The sequence below is a fragment of the Leucopleurus acutus genome, assembly GCF_964270905.1.
Source record: "Leucopleurus acutus genome assembly, chromosome: 16".
In the NCBI taxonomy this organism is placed as follows: domain Eukaryota; kingdom Metazoa; phylum Chordata; class Mammalia; order Artiodactyla; family Delphinidae; genus Leucopleurus; species Leucopleurus acutus.
The window spans coordinates 3,777,426-3,798,221 of NC_139158.1; the positions used below are offsets into that span (position 1 = coordinate 3,777,426).

Below are 20,796 nucleotides of genomic sequence, written 5' to 3' on the forward strand. Positions count from 1 at the left end.
TTTATCTAAATGATCCCCCACTGATGGCATTTAGGCGGCTCCTGTTTTTTTGTAGTGAACGGGTAGGCACCGCGTAGGAAATACGCTGCCTGTGCAATTAACGTGATTAAGGTATATGTGTTTATCTCTGATAAATGTTCCAAATGCCCTTCAAAGAGACTGAACCAGATCAGGATCTCAACAATGGTACCTGAGAGCCTATTTCTCCACAATCTTTCTACTAAAGTAACATGAGTTTTCATTTTTCAATTGATGTTTTCTTTGTGATCTAACATATGATCCATTTTTGTGAATGTCCTACATGTGCTGGAGGGAAAAACTGTATTCCTTACTACCAACTGCACAGTTCCCTAAAATCGACAATGCAATTAACAATTGCACTGCCCAGATCAGGGCTTCTGAACCCTGGGGCCATTCACATTTCCATGACTGTTCTCTGCTGTGGGCGGCTGTCCTGGGCTTTCGGCGTAGGGTGTTAGCAGCGTCCCTCACCTTTACCCACTAGATGTCAGTAGTACTCCCCTCAAGCTGCCACAACCAAGTGTCACCGGTGGCCAGTTCAGAGTCACTGGTTTTGCTTTTCTGTTTTTATGGACATTGAGGCCACAAAGCAGAGAACCCCCCCCCCCTTCAAGGTGCTCCGAGCTGTAAGATCTCTTAGTTGCTGGGGGGGGCCTGCTCCGTCACAGGGGGGACCAAAGAGCAACTCCTTCACCCTCCGACACAGCAGCTTTGCAGGGGCCCCCCAGGACTGACAGCCCAGGGCAGCCTGATGACCCGAGGGCAGCAGCTGTGGGTTTAACTGTGTGCCCCCAAATCCACGTGTTTAAACCCTAACCCCGACACCCCAGAACGTAACATCTTTAAAGACGGAATCAAGTTAAAGTGAGGTCTTCAGGGTGGGCCCTAACCCAACGTGACTGTGTCCTTATAAAAAGGGGACGTTTGGATACAGAGACACGCAGAGGAAGACCATGGGAGGACACAGGGAGAGGACAGCCATCCACAAGCCAACAGGGAGAGAGGCCTCAGAAGGAACCAACCCAACCTGCTGACACCTTGATCTAGAACTTCCAGCCTCCAGAACCATGAAACCACACACTTCTGTCATTCAAGAGCCCCCCATGACCCCCGCCCTACCCCACCCCACCCCATCTGTAGTATTTGGTACAGCAGCCCGAGCTGACTAATACACCAACCTTGTGGCTTTACCAATGTGGAGGTGCCCTGGAACAGGGGCCCGACACGCACTGGAACCCCCATGGGACCAGGCGTCAGTCACAGAGGCTACGGCGCTGCAGGGCGGGAAGGACGGCCAGCACGCCCAGGGACGCCCAGGTTCGCTGACTGTGGGCAGCTGTGCGCAGCAGGAGGGGCAGAGCGGGAGGGCCGGTGGCTCCAGGAAGCGACGCGGGCTGTGGGAAAAACGCTAACGGGCCCAGGAGCCTTGGGCCTGCCGTACGAACCGGGACCACTCGTGGCCCAGCTCTGTACAGAACGTGCAGGAGACTGCTGCTCAGTGTCTGTCAGCGACCGTCGAAGGGGGAGGGCCACCGGGGGCCCCCCTCGCCCCTGTGGTGCACACACCCCTGCACACCCGCCCAGACGCTGCCCCCAGCCCTGGGGCCGCAGCCTCCACTGCAGAGCGCTGAGGGCATCCCAGACATCCACCTCAAACATCGGTGTCCACACCAGCTGCTGGCCTTCCCCCACACATGCTCCCCCCGCCCCACCTGCCCAGCTCAGAAACTGGAATTCTCGTCTTCCAGCGGCTCAGGCCACAACCCTTGGCATCGTCCTTTTACACCCACGCTCAGTCCACCAGCAAAGCCTGCTGGCCGCACCTTAGCTTCCACCCAGAACCCACCTGCTCCTTGCCTGTGTGCCCCTCGCCACCCTGGGCCTGGATGGAGACGGGAGCCTCCGCCTGGGTCTCCCCGCCTCCACCCTCACCCCTGCGTCAGCTCTCCACACAGCCCACAAAGGAACCGCACGTAAGTCTGATCCTATCAGCTCAACTCAAAACCACCTTCCTACGGCCTCTCATTTCACTCCAAGTGGAAGACCTCCCCGGGGTCACCCCTCACCCAAGTTATCCCACGGACCTCCTCACCACCACTCTCCCCTTCCGGCTCTGCTCCTGCCCCTGGCCTCCTCGCCTTTGTTCTAACACGACACACACAGTCACCTCAGGGCCTTTGCACTTGCTGTTCCTCAGGCCTGGCATGGTTTTCCCTAGAAGAATCTTCCTCCCCCACCCATCAACAGGGGCTTCCGTGGCCATGCGCTGTAGGAGGCCACCCTTCCCGCCCCTGCCCTGTCCCCTTCCCGGCCTTTTACCACCTGACAGTGCTGAGGGCTGCACGCAGATGGCCTGGTTCACCGCTGGCCCCCAGCACCAAAACGGTGCCGGGTACACAGTAGGAGCTGAATGAGTAGGTGGATGAGGTAGGAGTGTGAAAAGGGGCAAGAGTGTGCAGAGACTCCCAAACCGGGTGACCCGTCCTGAGCCCCCTCCTTTCCAGATGCCCCTGGGCCTCTGTGGTCCCCACTGAAAACCCCCCAGTTGGTAGGATCAAGAGGGTTTTCATTTCCTTCTGGGACAAAAACTGTTTTTGGTACCAAACTATTTAAATGAGAGAAAAGAAACAATGAACTTTAGAAGAAGAACAACAAAACAACAGACGCCTGAGGGGGAGTGGGTGTCACTCGTCCAAGCTTCCTGGAAAGGGGCATCTGATCGTGACATGAAAGAGCCTTGAAAGAGTCTTGAAAATATGGCCTGGTTCTGGCCCAGCAATTCCACCCCTGGGAACAAATCCCCGGGAGAACAGAGGTGTGGACAAGGATTTTTCTTCAAGAGTAATCATCACATCATTTACAGCAGCTAAGAAAGGAAGGAAAGGAGGGAGGGAGGGAAGCAGGAAGGAAGGAAGAGAGGGAAGGAGGGGGGAGGGAAGGGAGGGGGAGGGAGGGCGGGAATAAAAAAGAATTCGGGGCTTCCCGGGTGGCGCAGTGGTTGGGAGTCCACCTGCCGATGCAGGTTCGTGCCCCGGTCCGGGAAGATCCCACATGCCTTGGAGCGGCTGGGCCCGTGAGCCATGGCCGCCGGGCCTGTGCGTCCGGAGCCTGTGCTCCGCAACGGAAGAGGCCGCAACAGTGAGAGGCCCGCGTACGGCAAAAAAAAAAAGAAGGCAAATGAAAATGCCTTACAATCTAGGATTGCGTCATTGAAGGCTGGGACCTCCACCAGGCAGAAAACTGTGTAATCCCTAAAACAAAATTTCTAAGAACACACAGCTTTGAGAAATGTTTAATAAAGCGTATACTAAGTGAAAAGGCCAGTCACAGAGCGCTGTTTACAAAATGACCTTGACTTTGGAACTGTGTGTCTGCGTAGAAAGAATTCTAGAGGAAATACACCGAAACGTCCGGCGCTATTATCTCCCCCACAGCCAGGCCTGGGCCCCTCCTCCGTGCCGCTTCTGGCCCAAGCGTGGGCTCGCGAGGCTGTGCCTGACCCGCTCAGCCTCTTCACACACGTCTTGGAGCACCTCAATTTCTATGTCGAACGTCAGTGGTTTTGTGCCAGCCCAGAATTCACGGCCCCTTCTGCTGAAGGCGCTCCATTCCCCCTGAGGACCGCCCCTCCCTACACCCCGGAAGTGGCTGCCCCCCCATCGAGGGCTGGGCATGATCAGCCTGGTCCATCCCGTCTCCTGGGCCACAGGGTTTGCTTCTGCAAAAAGCATGAACCCCAGTCAGCCAATCATTGACAGTGCATCACAGCATCTTTGCCAGACCTATGTGGAAACAGGTGGCCTCTTCTGTGTGTCTGCCGAGCTGAGCTGAGCAGGCCCATGGGCTTGGGAGAAAGTATCAGTGACCACTATAAGGGCAGTGGGCCCACCTTGAATGAAGCCAACAGAAAGAAGTGAAACAAGGTGGGTGGGGGGAGACAGGGAAGAGGGAAAAGAAACGCCTTGGTTTGAGCACCTGGATCCAGCCATACCTGAAATATTCTCCAATTACTGACATACTTCGGTTCCACAAGCCAATAAATTTCCCCTGACTTTTTCTAACCAGTTAAAAGAAAAGTCTTGGTCCCTCACAACCCAAAGCATCTCACCACTGACAGAACAAGCAGAAATTTCACCACTAAGAAACCCAGAGACTGGCTGCACAACGATGTGACTGTATGTAACACCTCTGCCCTGTACACTTCAAAACGGTTAAAAGGATAAGAGTTTACAACATGTATATTTCACCACAGTTTTTTTAAAGTGCACACGAATAAACCACATCCTGGAGATTTTGAAATTTTTTAAATCCTATTTTGAAAAATTTTCCTTAAAAGGGGGAAAGGCGGGAGTTCCCTGGCGGCCTAGTGGTTAGTATTCCAGGCTTGCACTGCCGTGGCCCAGGTTCAATCCCTGGTTGGGGAACTGAGATCCCGCAAGCCACGCGGCCTAAAAATAAATAAATAAAAAGGGAAAAAGCAAGCCGCAGAGGCCCACCGCCCGGCACGACTCACCTGCCACCTCCTGGCTCCTCTTCTCGAGCTCCAGCTCGGCGATCTCGCTCAGCAGGGTGATGCCATGCAGGAAGCTTGGCTCCAAGACAAGGCTCTGCACGGCCTCCAGCCTCTCCAGGGCTGGGGCTCCAGTGCCCGGGGAGGGCAGAGGCCTGGCCTGGGGCAGCTCTGCCGCGGCTGCTAGGGCATTCATGCCAGCCAGCGGGTCCTCCAGGCTGGGCGGGAACTGATCGGAGCCCGCTTCCTCCAGGAAGCAGGCGCTGCCCGGCACAGGGGTGGCCTCCGGGGCCTCCAGAGTCAGGCACTGTCCCTCCCCAGCGGGCACGTCACAGTCCGGCAGTTCCAGGCTGGGCCGGGGCTCACTCGGGGCCTCCTGGGCCAGATCTTCCTCGGGAGCTGCCTCTGCCACGGGCACCTCCACGGGCACCTCCACTGGCTCCTCCTTAGCCTTGACCAGCGGCTCAGGCGTCAGCCGCGCCCCCGGGTCCGGGGCAGCCGTGCAGGACTCTGTCCGGCGCGGTGAATCCACCCGCGCCTCAGCCCCCTCGGCGAAGTCCGGGCACGCGGAGGGCTCCGCAGGCCCCTGGCCGCCAGCACTCAGCGCCTGGGCCTGGGCCTCCAGCAGGCCACCCGCGCAGCCGCCCGCCGGGCTCGGGGCCGCCAGGGCTTCCTCGGGGAGCAGCGTCAGTGGCGACTCGAGGGAGGGCAGCTCTGCGGGGCCTTCGTCCATGTCCTCCACCTCCGCCTTCACCTCCCGCTCCGCCAGCGGTTCTTCGTCCGGGACCTCCCGCAGCGGCTCTGGGATCTTGGACGGGGACAGGCGGATGGGCTTGTCCTCAGGCGAGAGCGCCAGGTGCTCGGGCCCATCGGCCGGGAGCGGCACGTCGGGGGCCAGGCCGTCGGCATCGGCAGCCGCCGTGGGCTGCAGCAGGAATGGGTAGGGCCTCCCGTAGTGTGGCGGCAGGGCTTGAAACGGGTACCTGGGTGGGATATCTGCCGAGGACACCAAGGGTCAGCGGGGGCCCCTTCTCCTGCCATGTCCCACAACCCCGTGTGTCCCCATCAACACCCACCCACCAGCCACCCTCTCTGCGGGGCCAGCCTGCGGGGCTGGGATCCCTTCCAGATGGCATCTGAGGAACCCCAGGGCCTTTCTGCACGTCTGCGCCGCAGAGAGAAAAACTGGCCACCATCTTTCCCTGAGGGTCTTCAGGTCTCAAAGGCTCTTTCTCTGTTCCCTCCAGCCTCAGCACCCAGCACAAAGCTGGGCCAGAAGCACACGCTCAGTAAGACCCCAAATGGCCCCCACCCAGCCGGTGCCGACTCTGCCCTCCGTCCCACAAGAAGCCACCCGCCCCACGCCATTAAAGCAGAGTTGGGGCATCCAGTTGTTCAAAAAATAATAGTAATACCGTGCTGGCTCCCCTCCCTCACTTTTTCTACTCTGAACTCCCACCCTTGAGTGTAATCTCCCTGAGGGCAGGACGGTGTTCAGCTGACTGTCTGTAGCGTCCCGGGCCCAGCCCAGAGCAGGGCAAGCAGCAGGGGCTCAGTATGAACCAAACCGGGGGAGACAGACGCACGGAGCACCCTCACCCCGCACCGGGGCCAGGCCTGCGCTCCACACTTGACCTCATGAGCAGGACATCGAATGTCCCCAGAGAGGGGCAGCCACCTGCCCAAGATGGCACACAGCATCCCGGTGGCAGAAATCTGAACTTCGGAATTCGAACTCAAGTCCTCCCACGGGAAGAGGAACACAGGCCTCAGGCCCCTTCAAGGCCACCTGCTGCATGTCCCGACCAACACGGGACACGGGAAGAGGGCGCGTGTGTGCGTGCAGCGTGTGGGGTGGGAGTACTCCTCAGGACACACTTATCGTCAGTGCAACAACACAGCACCTGTTATGGGCCAGCTATGGTGCTAAACATCCTACAGGTCTTACTTTGCTTCACGCTCAGACAGGCCCTCCTGAACTTAGAACCTACTTCTAACATTACACCCATTTCCCCTGACCCTACCACCGAGGGAAGGCTAGAGAGAGATGACGGCCAGCTGCGTCCTCGGGCGTTCATTCCAGAGCCCAGCGGTGAGCCAGGTACACGGTAGGTGCTCAACACAGAAAGAAGGATTGACAGGTTGAAGGAATGAATGAGTGAATGACCATATGGGGATGTTTCACCAGCTCCTACCTGAGAACAAGGCCTGGAAAGGGCTGGGGGCTCCCTTCTCCAATTCTAAGTCCTTCTTCTCGACGACGTTCTCGGGGGCCTCCTCCTTGCGGGTGATGCCAGGGGTGGGCGGCGGGGAGGCAGGCGGCGGGCTAGTGGGGTGGGAGCTGGGCGTGGCGGGGTAGGCGTAGGTGGACGGCTTGGACACGTCCTCCAGCTTCTGGATGACCTTGGCCTTCAGGGCAGCCACAGGGGAAGCGCGGGGAGATGGCGGTGGACTCATGGCCTTGCCGTAGGTGCCCGCAGGGCCAGCGGCCAGGCCAGGGGGCTTCCGAGGCAGCAGCCCGGGGCCCGCGGCGCCCAGGCCGCCCTTGCCCGCGGCGCCCAGGCTCCGCTTGCTCACCTTCTCCTCCATCTCCACCCGCTGCTCCTGGGCCTTTAGCCGCTCCTGCTGGGGGGGCCGGCAGGCAGGGTCAGCGCGGCAGGACCCATCACCCACCACCTGCCCTGCCCCCGGGGTCCCCGCGACACACAGAGAACCTCAGGCAGGGTGTGGGGCTGCAGGCCGCCAACGCCCCCAGCCCGAGACTGACATTCCGTCACAGTACAAATAACAAGCACAGCGTTCCTTGTAGAATTGCAGCAGACGGGGCTAGGGGGCCCTCCGGTCTAGACCCAGGCCCCTCTGGGACCCTCACGGTCAGGGCGCGGGGGGCCGGTGGAGGTGGGAGGCTCTTTCATGACACTAGGACAGCTACCTGCACGGAGAACTCACTACCTGTGGGCACTCTCCTGCCTTATCACACCCGGGTCTCAAAACACCTCAAAAGGTGGGCGGGGGGAGCCTTTCCCGGTCTTTGATGGCTTGAGGAAGGCTCACGAACTTCGCCGTGCTCACCAGGGGCCAGGCGGTCAGCACACGATCACACGGGGAGGAAAGGCTCCATGGCCCAGCCACTGTCAATGTCTCATTGAACAGCCCGATGACACAGAAATTACTAGCAACTCCACTTCCACAGGAGGAAACTTGAAACCCAGAGAGGTGAATTCACTTGCTGGAGGGCACACAGCCAGGCATGGCAGAACTAAGGTTCAAACCCAGGGCCCCATTTGCTGCCTGTGTCACCTCGGTTGACTCCTCCAGAGCAGCTGCTGCACAAGAAGGGAGGGGCAAGGCCAAGCAGAGGACAAATGTCCAGGAACACCTTCAAGGAGGCAGGAGGGCTGTGAGCTTTAGGGAGTCCACCCACACGGTGGCGACACCAAGTGTCGCCCATCTTACGTGATCAGGCAACATGGGTGGAGGCCAGCCCCGGCCCGAGAGGGGAGCCCAGGGCCATCAGGCACCCAGCCGGGCCAGGCAGGGCTTAGGAAACAGCGGGAGAACACAGGGATCCCTTCAGTTCCCACGCAAACATCTCCAGTCCACAGGGCCACCTCTCCCGCCCTGGCTTCCCCATTGCTGCCTGCACCCACCCCTTGCCAGGCTCTGTCCACCCCTCAGCCTTGCTCACACCATCCCCTCTGCCCAGAGGGCTCCTCCACAACTAATTTCTTCAGGTCTCTGGGCAGACGCCACCTCCTCCAGGAGGCCCCCCTGACCACCAGCCTCTCTCATTTTTTCTGACTCACAGTCCAGAACTGGACTTTCTGCTGGTTGACCCCTCTGCCTCGCCAACAACAGAGGAGCTCCGGCAAGAGTCTCCAGTGCCCCCATGGCCCTCCTGAACCACGCCCACCCCAACTCACCACCAGCTGGGCGCTCCTCTGCAGTTCCAGAGCCTGGGCCGCCTGCTGCTGCAGGTACAGGAATTCCTGCTGCCGCAGGAAGTGCTGCTGGGAGAAGAGCTGCAGCTGCTGGGCGTGGTGCAGGGAGCTGCGGCCTGGTGGGTACAGGGCCGGCCAAAGGGGTGGCACCGCGGCCCGCTCCATCAGCTCCGCTGGGGGCAAGAAGACAGTGAGGCTGCACCTACCGCCTGGTGCCCATCACCCCATTTTACAGATGGGGAAGCTGAGGCAGAGCTGGGCTCAGCTGGGCCTCCAGTTGCTTCCTGGGGACGGAGAAGCCTGTCCTCCTCCCTTTGCCAGGGGCAGCCACATCCCAGGCCCGGGGCCAACATGGGGACTCCACACCTTCTCCTACTATACCCAGTGGTCTGCAAAGTGGATTCCTGAGGAATGGGGGCACCAAGGCAGAGGGTCCAGGCCTCCCACCAGGGCAGCCCTGCTTTGGTTCTCCACATGGGCTTTCTGGGTAGGAACTCATCAAAACAAGGACCCCTGTGGCTTTAGGACACAGCCACCCTATTCTGCTGGGCGGACACCCCCTGCCACAGGAGGACAGTCCTCCTCCCACGGCATTTGGGACAGTCTCACTGTGGAAGGCCACTTACCAAAGTGAGGCAAGTGCTCACTGGGAATGACCACCAGCTGGCCCGACTGGGGGTCCCTGACGAACTGGTAGGCCGACGGCAGGGAGCCCCCCAGGCCGGGTGGAAAGGCAGGCGCCATGCCCTGGTGAAGAGAAGGGGGGCCCAAGCCTAGGAGAGACCCATGCCCGAGTCAGTGCTGAGGACCCAGGCCCAGCCTACTCCCCCATCCTCCACTTCCTGGGCCTCCGAGCAGGAAGCCGAGGGTAAGGGCTGTGAACGCGCGCCCAGCCTCCCGCTCTGGGCACTGTCCACAAACAGGCTTGGCCAAGGGCCCACAATGCTGGCGCCATTAATAATGGCCCTGCTTGGGCAGTGAGGGAGCTGAACTACGGGGAAGAGAGGAGGGGTGCTGTCCCTGCACCAGCACGTCAGGCCTCCCCATCCCGGCCCACCGCCGCCCTCCCGCTCACCGTACGGGTGTCCAGCGAGCCACATGGACGTGCTGCCCGAGCGGGGCAGCCAGGGGTGCGTGGCCAGGTGGGCCGCAGGGTCAGCGGACCAGCGACCGGAACCTGCCAGCGCCGGGCCCCCGGTCACCATGAGGTTGGGGTTCAGGCCGTTAGCAGCACAGCTGGTGGGGTGCAGGCGGGCCAGGTCAGCCAGCTCCTTACTTTCTCTGGAAGCAAACAGGGGCGTCAGGGACAGGCCAGACGGCCCCAGGGGCGGGTGGGAGAGAAGGGGTACCGCCCCAAGTCACCGGGGGACACCAGGCTACTGCTGGGCCGACTCTGCACCCGGTGGACAGAAGAGCCAGCTGGGGCTCGGCAAAGGGCCCCGGGGCCTTCCTCGGGAGGGTGTCCCACGCTCTCAGGACCACCCGCAGCCAGGTAGGGTCACCCGCCCTTGCCTTGGGGCCCCCAGGCCCCCACCTGAGCAGCTTCTCCTGGTCCCGGTCCAGCCGCGCCCCAAGCAGCCGCTCCTCCCGGTGCCTGGCCCGCTCATCTCCACAGTCCTCGTCGGCTCGGCTGTGCCCTGGGTCGGGGGGACAGGCAGGAAGTGAGGCCCACTCAGGGCCCCAACAAGCCCTCAGCATCTGAGCGGTTCCCTCACCTGGCCGGACGCCCTCCGTGCCCAGAAACATCCCTCCATCGCCCCTCAAAGAGCCTACCTGGAACTCGCACAGGTAACCGGGATATTGCAGTAGAACATCGTAACACAGATCGAGTAACAACAGGGCGTGAACCGAGTGGCATTCGCTGACTCGGTTTCACTACTTTGTCACCGGAAAGGCAGGTTCTGGGAGAGGTTAGGATGGAGGGGAAACCACAACCCAAAAAAGCGGTCGCTATTCAGAAGCACGGCGAGGCCCGGGCCACGGGAAATCAGCCTCCCCACTGAGGCCCCGTCATGGTTCTGTCTGCTGCAGACCTGTGGCTGATCTTTTCAAAATCAAGACGGAAAAGTGAAACCAGAGAACGCTATGTGTGTGTGGGCGAGTGGAGGATATGCGGGCTGCCATCCGGCTCACCCACCCTTGTCCTGGTGCCCAGGGGACGTCCCTCGACCCATGGCTGGTCCAGCTGCACCTTCCGTGAGCTCCCCGCCTTCCCCAGAGCAGAGAAGGCAGGTCCTCAAGTCCCGGCCAGTTCTGCAGGGGCAGGAGCTCGTGGAGGGCACCCAGGGTCCAGCCCTCCTCGCCCCACCTGCCCCACTCTCCCTGGACGTTTGCTACTCCATACGACGGAAGCCAGCACGCGTGTGGCCGCCCCGGGCCGGCTAGGGCCCAGGAGGTGGGCGCTATCACCAGCAGCAGAAGCCACTCAGCTGGCAGCTGAGACTCTTCTAAACCGCCGAGGCTGGACTAACTCCTTCTCTAGGGTCAGTCATGCTGGACTGGTGTCCTCCCACCCAGGTCTCGGGAGGTACGCCCGGGGAGGAAGCCACCCCCAGGGCCCCGGACCTTATCGGTTATCACCCTGCTGGAGACAAGCGTCCAGGGCCACCTTGCCGGGGCCCCCCAGCAGTCCCCACATTCATGGTCCTCGTGGGCGGGGACCCAGCTTGGAATGCGGCCGTCGAGCATCTCCCCATCGTTTCTCCCCTCCTGCACCCCCATCACCAGGAGCTCCAGAAGAACAGAGCCCCCAGGAGAGGCTCAGGGATGCAGGGGCTTCTCCTTCCCCTTCGGGAAGGTGGAAACCCACAGCCCCAGAACAAAGAAGAGAAGCCCACGGGGAGGGGCAGCCACACAAGCCCACGTGCCCGATGGACCACGCACACGGGGTGGGGGGGGCAGGCAGCCTAGAATCAGGGAGGGTCGCATCCCGAGAGGCAGCTGGAGATGGGCCAGGGGCCACCGGGGGCGGGTCTGCAAGTTCCAGAAGCCACCGGAGCGACAAGGAAGCAGCGTGTGCGGTTAAGCAGAGAAAAGCCAGCGAGCTGGGGCACCGTCAGGGCAGGAGTGGGAGTGGGCGGAGGAGTCTTCTTGCCGACCTGGTCCCCATGGGTCACACAGGTGCGTCCCAGGCGATCCGTTAAGTCACCCCATGCAAGCCCTGAGCCGACTCTTCTGCCAACGGCTGGTCCCCACGACTGTTCCAGCACATGGCAGGAAGTGCAGGAAGCAGAGGGGAAAGGCGGGAGGTGGGAGAACAAGCCCGCGCCAACTCAGGGTGAGACCCAGTGAGGGTGTCCCGGCCTCCGGTGCCAGTGTGGTTCCCGAATCCAAGGGGACCCTGAGCCCGCCCACCCCCTCCATGAAGGACTGGGAGGGGCCCTGCTTGGGCCTCCCATCCCGGGCTCGCAGGCAGGGCCATCCAGAGCCCTTCAGCTGGACTGGGAAACCAGAGCATGTGTCTGAGCTTCCTTCTCCTGCAGGGATGGCCTCCCAGGCCCGCAGAAACTCCGAAGACCCTCCCGCCCGCTGGCCACGCCGGGGCGGCAGACAGGCTTTGGCACAGAGCTCCTGGTGCCCCCAGAAGGGACAGGCGTCTGCAGTGTGGCCTGCCCCCAAGACCTCTGTCCTCAGGCCTGATGCCTCTCCACTGCCCTGGCTGTCACCACACAGGCCCTCAGGGGCTTCCCACGCTAGGTGCCACCTGCACCAGAAACCTGTATGCAGGCCCGCCCACCTGGGAGCACCCACCACCCCCAGGGTCACTCACGCCAGAGCCCCAGACCGCTCCCCTCCAAATACAGTTGATCTCCAAAGAAATGTGACATGCCCTCCACCACCTCGCCCCGGGGCACCACCCTCATCCTCCTGCTCCAACCTGCTCCCTCTAATCCCTGCTCACACCTGTCCCTCCTACGGAGGGCCAGCCCCATGGAACCAAGCCCCTGGGCCTGACTCATGCTGCCCAGCTGTCCCCTCCAGTGTACCCCCAGCCTCTCTGCCCTCCAGTCACACTCAGGGCCACACACGCTATTCCCTCCACCCAGAGTGCCCTTCCTCTGTACTACTCAGCCTCCCCAGAAAGAGCTCAGCTCATATGCTACCTCCTCCAGGAAGCCCTCCCAGACCACCTCTCCTCTCTCATGCTCCCTTGTCTCCCTCACAGCACTGAGCACAACACACAGCTGTTTTGCTTGTTGGTTGTTCACCGTCTGTCTCCTCCTCAGACTGTGCATTGCTCTGGTTCGAGCAGTCACACTCCTGGCCGTCTACCTCCCTCCTGCACAATGCCTGACACAGAGAAAGCTGCTCAGCAAATACATGGGAAGTGAATGAATGAACTCATGAGGATAGCTAGAGGAACAGTGAGCTATGCAGACAGAACAAACGGCAGGTGCAAAGTCCCTGAGGCAGGAGCGTGCCAAGGGGGCCACGGTGGTTGAAGAGAGTAATAAGGAAGAGAGGGTGCAGGTGAAGAGTGGGGTACAGGCCGTGGAAGGGAATATGGCCAAGATTCTGTTCAAGGTAAAAGGAGAAAGCCAGAGGCAGCTCTGAGCAGGGATGAGACATGATCTGACTGAGGCTTTGAAAACCAACCTCCCTCCAGCCCCCTGTGGACAAGCGAACCAAAGGGCCCATCGCCTCTCTGTGCTGAGCTCCAGGATGGCAAGGGACCAGCTCCTCTAGCAGGGAGGCGTGTGGGGCAGAGGGTCAGCTGCTCCGAGGTCCCACACACCCAGGACCCCTTCACCCCAACCCTTGAGGCCTGAGCTCTGGAGACGTCCAACATTTCAAAGCCGCCTGTGTGCCCAGCAGGGCCCAGGGCCCTCTCCACACACACGCTCGTTCAGGGGTCATCAACCCAGGAGGGGGGTTCCAGCCCTCAGCCCATCCCAGATGAGGAAACTGAGGCACAGGAAGGGTAGCTACCCAGGTCATACCACTGACTGACAAGGAGGCGTCAGGCTAGCATCGTGGTCTGACCGGGTCTTCCTGACCACCAGGGTGCACACCCCTCCACACACAGAGCCCGCACACGGTGGGCACTGGTGAAACAGCAGCACTACTGCCCTCACCCATCTGCAGCCCTGCCCCAGGGCCCACGTCCCCAGCACTGACAGCCCCTCCGTGGGTCACATGCTCTAATCCGGCCGTAACGGCAGAGGCTCAGGCTAAGGCCTGGTTCCCATGGCAACTCCCTCCCAGACTCCATCTGAGCGTTTCTGCAGATATGGCGACCACCAACTCCGGCCAATTCTGTGCTTTCCAGAGTCTGGGGTCAATACCACCGCTTACACCCGATGCAACCCCAGCTCTGCCCGGTATGATGGGCAGCAGGGCGGGGTGGGGGCACCATCAGAGCCCCCCAGATTTGGTCCCCAATTCGACTCCACCATAGAGGTGATAACGGGCAAGACAGAGAGATGGGAGGCACAGGTCTGGGCTTAAGGGTTCAAGTTCAGCCCGCCTCTTCTAGCCGGGTGACCCAGGGCGAGTCACCTCACCTCCACAGGCCCTGCTCTCCCATCTGTGAAGCTGGGAGAATAAGAGATCCACCAGGAGGAGCTGGTGGCCGGGGCTACGTGGGGCTGCCTGCACACGGCCCCCTGCTACACGGCAGGGAAGGTGCTGGTCTGCTGGCCTCTCGGCGTGGGCACTGCTGTCTGGGGTTCACAGGTGTACGTGAAGCCCGTCCTTCATCCATCTCAGGGTGCAAGACCCCTGTAGCCAGACCAGACCCTGGGTGAGCCCTCGGGGCATTTCCCATAAAAGGATCTCGGGCTCATGGCAGAAGCTCTGAGCCCTTAAGGCCCTGCATGTGAACAGAGAAAAGGAAGGCCTGTTTATGAAGCACCTACTACGAGCGCCTCGGCCCACCTGGTGTCAGGGAACGAGGAGGCCCTCCCTAGCGCCACGTAGTAAATGGGGACACCGGGGGCCAGAGGACTCAGGCCTCAGGTTCAAGGTCACGCAGCTGCAAAGGGCAGAGCCTGGATGTGAACTCACTGACAGGCAGAGGGCTCACTCCACAAAGTAGGAGCCGGGAAGTCGGGAAACCCAGGAGCCCCGGGGCTGGCAACAACCACTCAGCTGGGGTAATGCCAACTTCTCCCCTCCGCCAGGGTCGTCCAGATTGGGGAAAAACCACCACTTCTTACAGGCATTTTTTTTTTAAGGAGAGTAAGACTCCACTCACTTTCCAATGGTCACCGGCAAACAGAAAGGCAGTCTCAGCCCAATAATTCCTGAAGGTCTCATCCCAAACTGTCCCATCCTCTCTCTCTCTCCCCTCCCCCCGCCCAGACACTTGCACACACATACACGCTCACACACACACATTCTCACCTGCACTCTCTCACACACACTCCCTCATACACATTCTCCCACACACACTCCCAACCCCATGGACACAGGTCCCTTGGGCACGGCCAGGTACTCTGGGCACCAGGATGAGTTCTGGGGACCGTGAGTCCTAACTGGGGTGTCATATCGTGTCACACGAGCATTCTTCTAAAAAAAGGACCCCAAAAGATCTTTTGCCCACCTAGTGAGCGGGCTTCTCCACCACCCAGCCGGCCACCTCCTAGCCAAGGGCCAATGCCCAGACTTTGAATCCCAGACTAAGGCAGGGCCTCGTGTGAGCCCCTGGGGTCAGAGGACGGGCCTCCCTTGGCTCCAGGGGGGCTCCACACGGAACAGTGGGCTCAGTTCAACAAACATTCCCTGAGACATCACTTGCCCTGAGCCTCTGCAGCTGTGGCACATTCAGATGGGCAGTGACCGGGCGAGACCCAGGGCAGCCTGGAGCCTTACCACGCTCCTCTGGGAGAGCAGGGCTGGGGCTACGGGTCTAGGAAGCAGCTGTGACAGGACGCAGCACTGGCCGCTCACTGTGGACGGAGGCTGAAGCCCAGGCAGGAGTCAGTGCAGGCAGGCGCAGGAGGGCCAGGCTCAGGGAGGGACGGGGACACAGGGGACGTGCACCCAAGATGCCTGTGTACCTTGGAAAATCTAGGAGGCGCAGGGAAGCCGGTCGCACGGGGGCCACGATGTGAGCCAAGCCTGAGCTTGCAGCTGGCGCGTCTGGGAGCGAACTGGGGGCGGGGACAGAGACTCGGGGAGGAAACCCAGGCCGACTGTTAAAAAGTCATATGAGCTAGGGGCAGCGGGACACAGCCTTCCTCCCGGGGCCCTTACCCCAGCCTGCCAACACCCCACACCTCAACACACTGACCACGGCCTGGTGCAGCGGGGCGGCCTCAGGGCCTGACCCACAGGTGAGGCCCTTGGCTCAATCCTGGGCTCTCTCTGGGCAGCCCAAGTCCAGAGTTCCAACCAAAATGCCGCAAATAGCAACTCTCCAAAATCTCAGGAAGGAGTCCAATGGCAAAATATGCCAGGGACAAACGGAAATGTAACCAATCGACCGAGTTCTGGAAAGATATTCAACTTTCCTAATAGTTAAAACACACCATTCCTCCCTACTGAACTTAACGACGATTGTTTGGGTTTCCTTTAGTAACATTAAAACACAATTCTGAGGAGTCTAAAACAAAACAGACTGCAAACGAGCATATAAACTCTCTAACTACCTAAGAAGTCACAAAGGCATTCAATGTCGAGACCACAGGAACGCCGGGGCCCTAGTTGCCATCTGTCACACTCAGTCACTCACTCATTCACTCACTTACCAAACACCTACTATGCGCCAGGTACTGGGAACGCTGAACTAGGTTAAGTAAGGCACGGTTACCTCCCTCAAGGACCTGGAATTGAAAGCTTAAGGCTAATTTATTCGTAGGAATCTATTCTTAGAAAATGACTCAAAGTATCAGTGAGGCCGCAATGCATGAAAGTATTCAAAGTAACTTCCTAAACACAAAAACATCAGAGAAGGGAAAACTAAAATGCCACGAGAGAACGGCTAACTGAGCTACGGTGCACGCTCTGGACAAAACACCAAAGACCGTTAAAAATGATACTTATAAAGAGTTGGCAAAGCAAGAGCCCACCCACAAGGGAAAAACACAAGGCCCGAGATCACAGTGCACTGGAGGCTCTGCGGATCAAACGGGAAAATGAATCTGCGGAAAGAGCTCCAAGTGTTCAGGGTGGTGGAAAAAATCTAATGGTCCCTTTTTTCTTTCCCCTCTCCTGCATTTTACACATTTTTCTATGTATGTGACAGAAAAAGCAATAAATTTTAAACAGCAGCCCCAGCCCACAAGGGGGATAAAGGACAAACAGTACCAGGAAGGTGGGAGAGAGGGGTGCAGAAGGCAGGTAGAAGCAGTGAGCAAAGGTGGGGAGGTGAAGGGGGAAGAAAAGGTGAGGGGTGAGGGGTGGGGGTGGGACCCGGGACCCACCTTTGACGTTGCTCAGAGACAGGGAACGCTCCTGGTCCGCCAGCCCAGGCACCAGCCGGCCACTGCCACTGTCCTTCTGCCGGGCCACGGCCACCGCAATGCCCACGGGTGGGTGTCGCACCTCTGCCTCACCCTGGGCACCGGAGCCCTCGCGTCCGAAGGCCTTGGCGCTCTCGGGCCTCTCCGGGTCCCGCTTCAGCTGCCGGCCCCCAGCCGCTGCAGGGCCCGCGGGGTGCGGGAGGCGGGCCTGGGCGCGTGGGGCAGCCGTGGGAGCGGGCTCGGGCTTCATGGTGCCCAGGCCTCCGAAGGGGCTCTTCTTCCCACAGCCGCCGGGACGCACGGCCACGGCCTCGCGGGCAAAGCTGCCGCTGTATTTGATGAGGCTCTGCATGGCCGAGGCCTCTCCCGGCCCGTGGGCCGCGGCGTGCAGGTCGGCTCCCGGCCTGGCGCAGGTGGCCCCGGCGCGGGGCAACGCGCCCCCGGGGTCCAGGTAGGCCTTCTTGGAGGCAGCGGCGGCAGCGGCAGCCTCCTCCTCGGCACGGCTGGCGTGGTGGTGCTGCGCGGCCAGCACGGCCATCTGCGTCGTGGCGAAGTTGCCCAGCTCGAAGGGTTTCCATTTGTGCTCAGGGCCGGCGGGCGGGGGCGGCCGCCCTGGCTCTAGGCCGAAAAGCTTGGCTGCCTGCTGGGAGGCGGAGGCGACAGCGGGGCCGCGCGGGGCGCGCTCGCACGGCCGGGGCTCGGCCTCGGGCTTGAGCAGCTCCTTGGCGGGGAGGTAGGCCCGGGGGTCCGGGGAGGAGCGCGCGGCCCGCGCCGGTGGGGCCTCGGCGGGCGGCGGCCGCTTGAGCGAGCGGATCACGGAGCTCTTCTCGCGGAGGCTCTCGGGTCGGTCCGGGGGCGGCCTTGGAGAGCCGGGCGGGGCCTGCAGGACGCCGGGCCTGCCCGCCTCGCGCTCCCGGGTCCGGGCGTCACGCGCCTGCGACGCGATCTGGATGGGCCCTGGGCGCTCGTCAAAGGCCTCCACGGAAGGCACGAAGGTGGGCGCCACCACACGGTGCTCACGGCCCGCCTCACGCGCGGCCGCCACGGGGAAGATGGTGTAGACGCCGGCGGGGGCGGGCTGCGGTGCGGCGAAGGCCCCGGAGGCGGCGGGGGGCGCAGGCGGGCCCTTGCTGACGGGCGGCGGCGGGAGCGGCGAGGGGCAGGGGCAAGGCCCCGGCAGCAGGGCCTCTGCGCGCCGCAGCCGTGCGCTCTCGTCCTGGCGCGCAGTCTCCTTAGAGCCGCGGGCCGCCTCGGCCACCAGTGCGGGGAGACCCGCGTCCCCCGCGCCATTGCAGAGGCTCAGCGCCGGTGGTGGCAGCGGCGGCGGGTTCTTGCCCTTGGACTCGGTGGTGGCCGTGCCCGGTGCCCGCGGGGGCCCGGGCTCGGCCAGGAAGGGCGACAGGCGCTCCGGGAGGCGCGGGGGCCCGCGGTCCTGGCGGCCCTCCGCCCGCGCCTCTTGGGTCAGGTCCACCACGCCGCGGGGCCCCGCTGCCTCTTCGCGGGCCCGCGGGTCCTTCTTGCCGAACAGTGGGGGCGGCTCCCCGCCGCGGCCCATCCGGTCCTTGGCTGGACCTTCCCGAGAAGAGCCTTTGGTCGAGGCGCCCGACGAGTGGCCGCCTGGGGTCCTGGAGGAGGGCGCATGAGAGTGCAGGGCACCCGGAGCTCCAGGGGCGGGCAGGTAGAAGCCGTCTGCAGAAAAGAAAGAGCGCAGCCCGTGAGCGAGTGCCCCCTCTGCCGGGGGAGAGGGAAGGGAGGCCCCAAAGGGTGCCCTAGACCCCAGGGCAAGGAGGAGGGCCATGCACAGCGCAGCCCCAGGAGAGGGCAGGCTCTGGAAATGGATAAAACCAAGCTGAAACCCCGCCCTGGCCACCTACTAACCTTTCTGAGCCTCAGTTTTCTCATCTGTGAAAGGGGGAGAGGCCAGAATTAAGAACTGCCCAGAGGGCCCAACAGGATTAGATGAGGGCCGGACAACTAGAAGGCTCCAGGAGGCTATGGGTGGGCCCAGAAAGCCTGTGGGGGCCCTTGGGGGCTGGGGGCTTGGGAAACACAGCTGAGATGCTGCCTGGAGTACTGGGTAGTGGTCCCTCCCAACCTCATTCCGCAGCTCCCCCCAGTCTCCCCACTCCTGCCCGCTGACCTTTCTGGGTATCGAAAATGCTGGGCTGGCCCAGCTGGCTGAGGAGGGGGCTCCCGCTGCTGGGGGGCTCCAGGTGGTTCAGGTGGAGGTAGGATGGGTACAGCCCGCTGGGCAGGTGGGAGAAGCCTGCAAGAGAGAAAAGAAGCCAGCTGGGACACCTCATGCCTCCCACCGGTAGCTTCCTTCCACCCTCTCTGCTTCTTGGAAATAACGTGTCTTGGCTGTCAGCCCCCTGGTGCTGGGAGCCCTGAGGTCTACCAGCTCCCACAGCAAGGATTGCCCCCTCCCAATCCTGGCACTCCAGTCCCTGGCAGCCCCCAGGGGCTAGGGCTCTCGAATCCCCCAGGAACAGAATCAAATTGGACCCAGTGCAGGGCAATGAGGATGATGAAGATAGATGGCGGTTCTAATCACAGACCAAACCCTTTCAACTGCTTTGCCTTTGTTATTTAAATTTCAAAGGAAAAAAACCTGTGAGGCAAATACTCTTAATATCCCCATTTTACAGATGAGAAAACTGAGGCTCAGAGAGGCCCACTTGCCCAAGGTCCCCCAGCAGAGGAGCCTAGCTCTGAACTGAGGTCACCAGAACTCTTAACCTCAGCCCAACATGGACCCAGTTGAGTGGTTTACTGGCTTAACTTCTCTGCTGTGTGACGCCAAGCAGGTCTCTTGCCTTCTCTGAACTTCAGCCTACCCAGCATCTCCAGCTGCTGGGTCTCCCAGGCAGGTGCTTCTAGGAAAGAATTCCTCCTGCCAGGGGTCCTCCTAACCTCCCACAACCCCCTCCACCCCACCAGTGATGCCCCAGAACCAGGGCCTTACAGGGTGCAGAAGACAGGAAACGGAGGCCACAGAGAAAGAAACAAGAGGCCTGAAAGAGTACACAAGGAATGGAGGCCCAAGAGCCATTCACCAGGGCCCGGAAGGCCAGACAGGTGAGCAGGTGCCGGGGCAGTGGAGGAGGATCCTGCCTCTCCTCCTGGGCGGTGGGTCCTACAGGACCTCAGACCCACTGGTGATCCATCCCTGAGGGACTTGGGTCCCCCATGCCCCCCAGTCACTCCCTCTGAGGCCAGAGATGCAGGACCCGTCCCTGGCCACACTGGGCGCACATCTTCACCCACAGCCCCACAGGACAATTACATTAACAACAATCACAAGACGATAAGGAACACCTGATAGACGTTATCTCGCTTCATCCCTGAAACAACACTCCCAGGTAGGCACTGGTTCCCACTGCCTTCTCATCTGTAAGATGGGCATAATAGCCCTCCTCACGGCCTGTTCTGAGGGTAAAGTGAGCTCAAGTATGCAGTCCTTTGTGCATAGGAAGGACACTGCATCGTTTGCTATCATTACTATCATTACCGGTATCTGCCGGCAAAAGAGAAAAGGGAGTCAGGTTGATGCCACACGGGCACCAGAGGCAGCCTCTGCCCCTCAGGCCCCTCGAGCACCCCCGCTCTGGGCTGGTGGAAACGGGAGGCTCAGATGGGACCCCAGCCCGGAAGGACTGCCCGCCATCCCAGACCTAGAGGCAGGATCGCCCCTCCGTGCGGGGCACACACAAGTCAGGACAAGGACGGAAGCACTCGGTGACAACTGGCACAGAGAAGGAAGTAGGGAGACAGTGGGCGGCGAAAGGCCCAGGAGAGCCTGAACCTGCAACAGGCGCCCGACCCGGGAGCACCCCAGGACACCCAGGAGGCAGCAGGAGCGAGCGAGCACCCAGCATCTAAACTCCACCGGAGCCCAAGGTGGAGGATGAACTCAGAG

The 20,796-nt window shown here is 61.2% G+C and overlaps 1 protein-coding gene across 3 annotated transcripts in view; it reads right to left on the reverse strand.

The window, feature by feature from the left end:
• The window catches only part of TNRC18 (trinucleotide repeat containing 18), an 82,281-nt gene that overhangs the window by 38,536 nt on the left and 22,949 nt on the right, over positions 1 to 20,796 (reverse strand). For 2 of the 3 annotated variants that reach the window (XM_082857358.1, XM_082857357.1), the window contains exons 4-11: positions 19,018 to 19,143; positions 16,839 to 18,566; positions 10,007 to 10,109; positions 9,548 to 9,753; positions 9,099 to 9,245; positions 8,455 to 8,645; positions 6,727 to 7,156; positions 4,535 to 5,527 (exon numbers count right to left, since the gene is read on the reverse strand). In XM_082857358.1, the coding sequence (XP_082713484.1) occupies positions 4,535 to 5,527; positions 6,727 to 7,156; positions 8,455 to 8,645; positions 9,099 to 9,245; positions 9,548 to 9,753; positions 10,007 to 10,109; positions 16,839 to 18,566; positions 19,018 to 19,143 (3,924 nt within the window). The remainder of the gene's footprint in view (positions 1 to 4,534; positions 5,528 to 6,726; positions 7,157 to 8,454; positions 8,646 to 9,098; positions 9,246 to 9,547; positions 9,754 to 10,006; positions 10,110 to 16,838; positions 18,567 to 19,017; positions 19,144 to 20,796) is intronic. The other variant, XM_082857359.1, reaches the window with a different exon arrangement.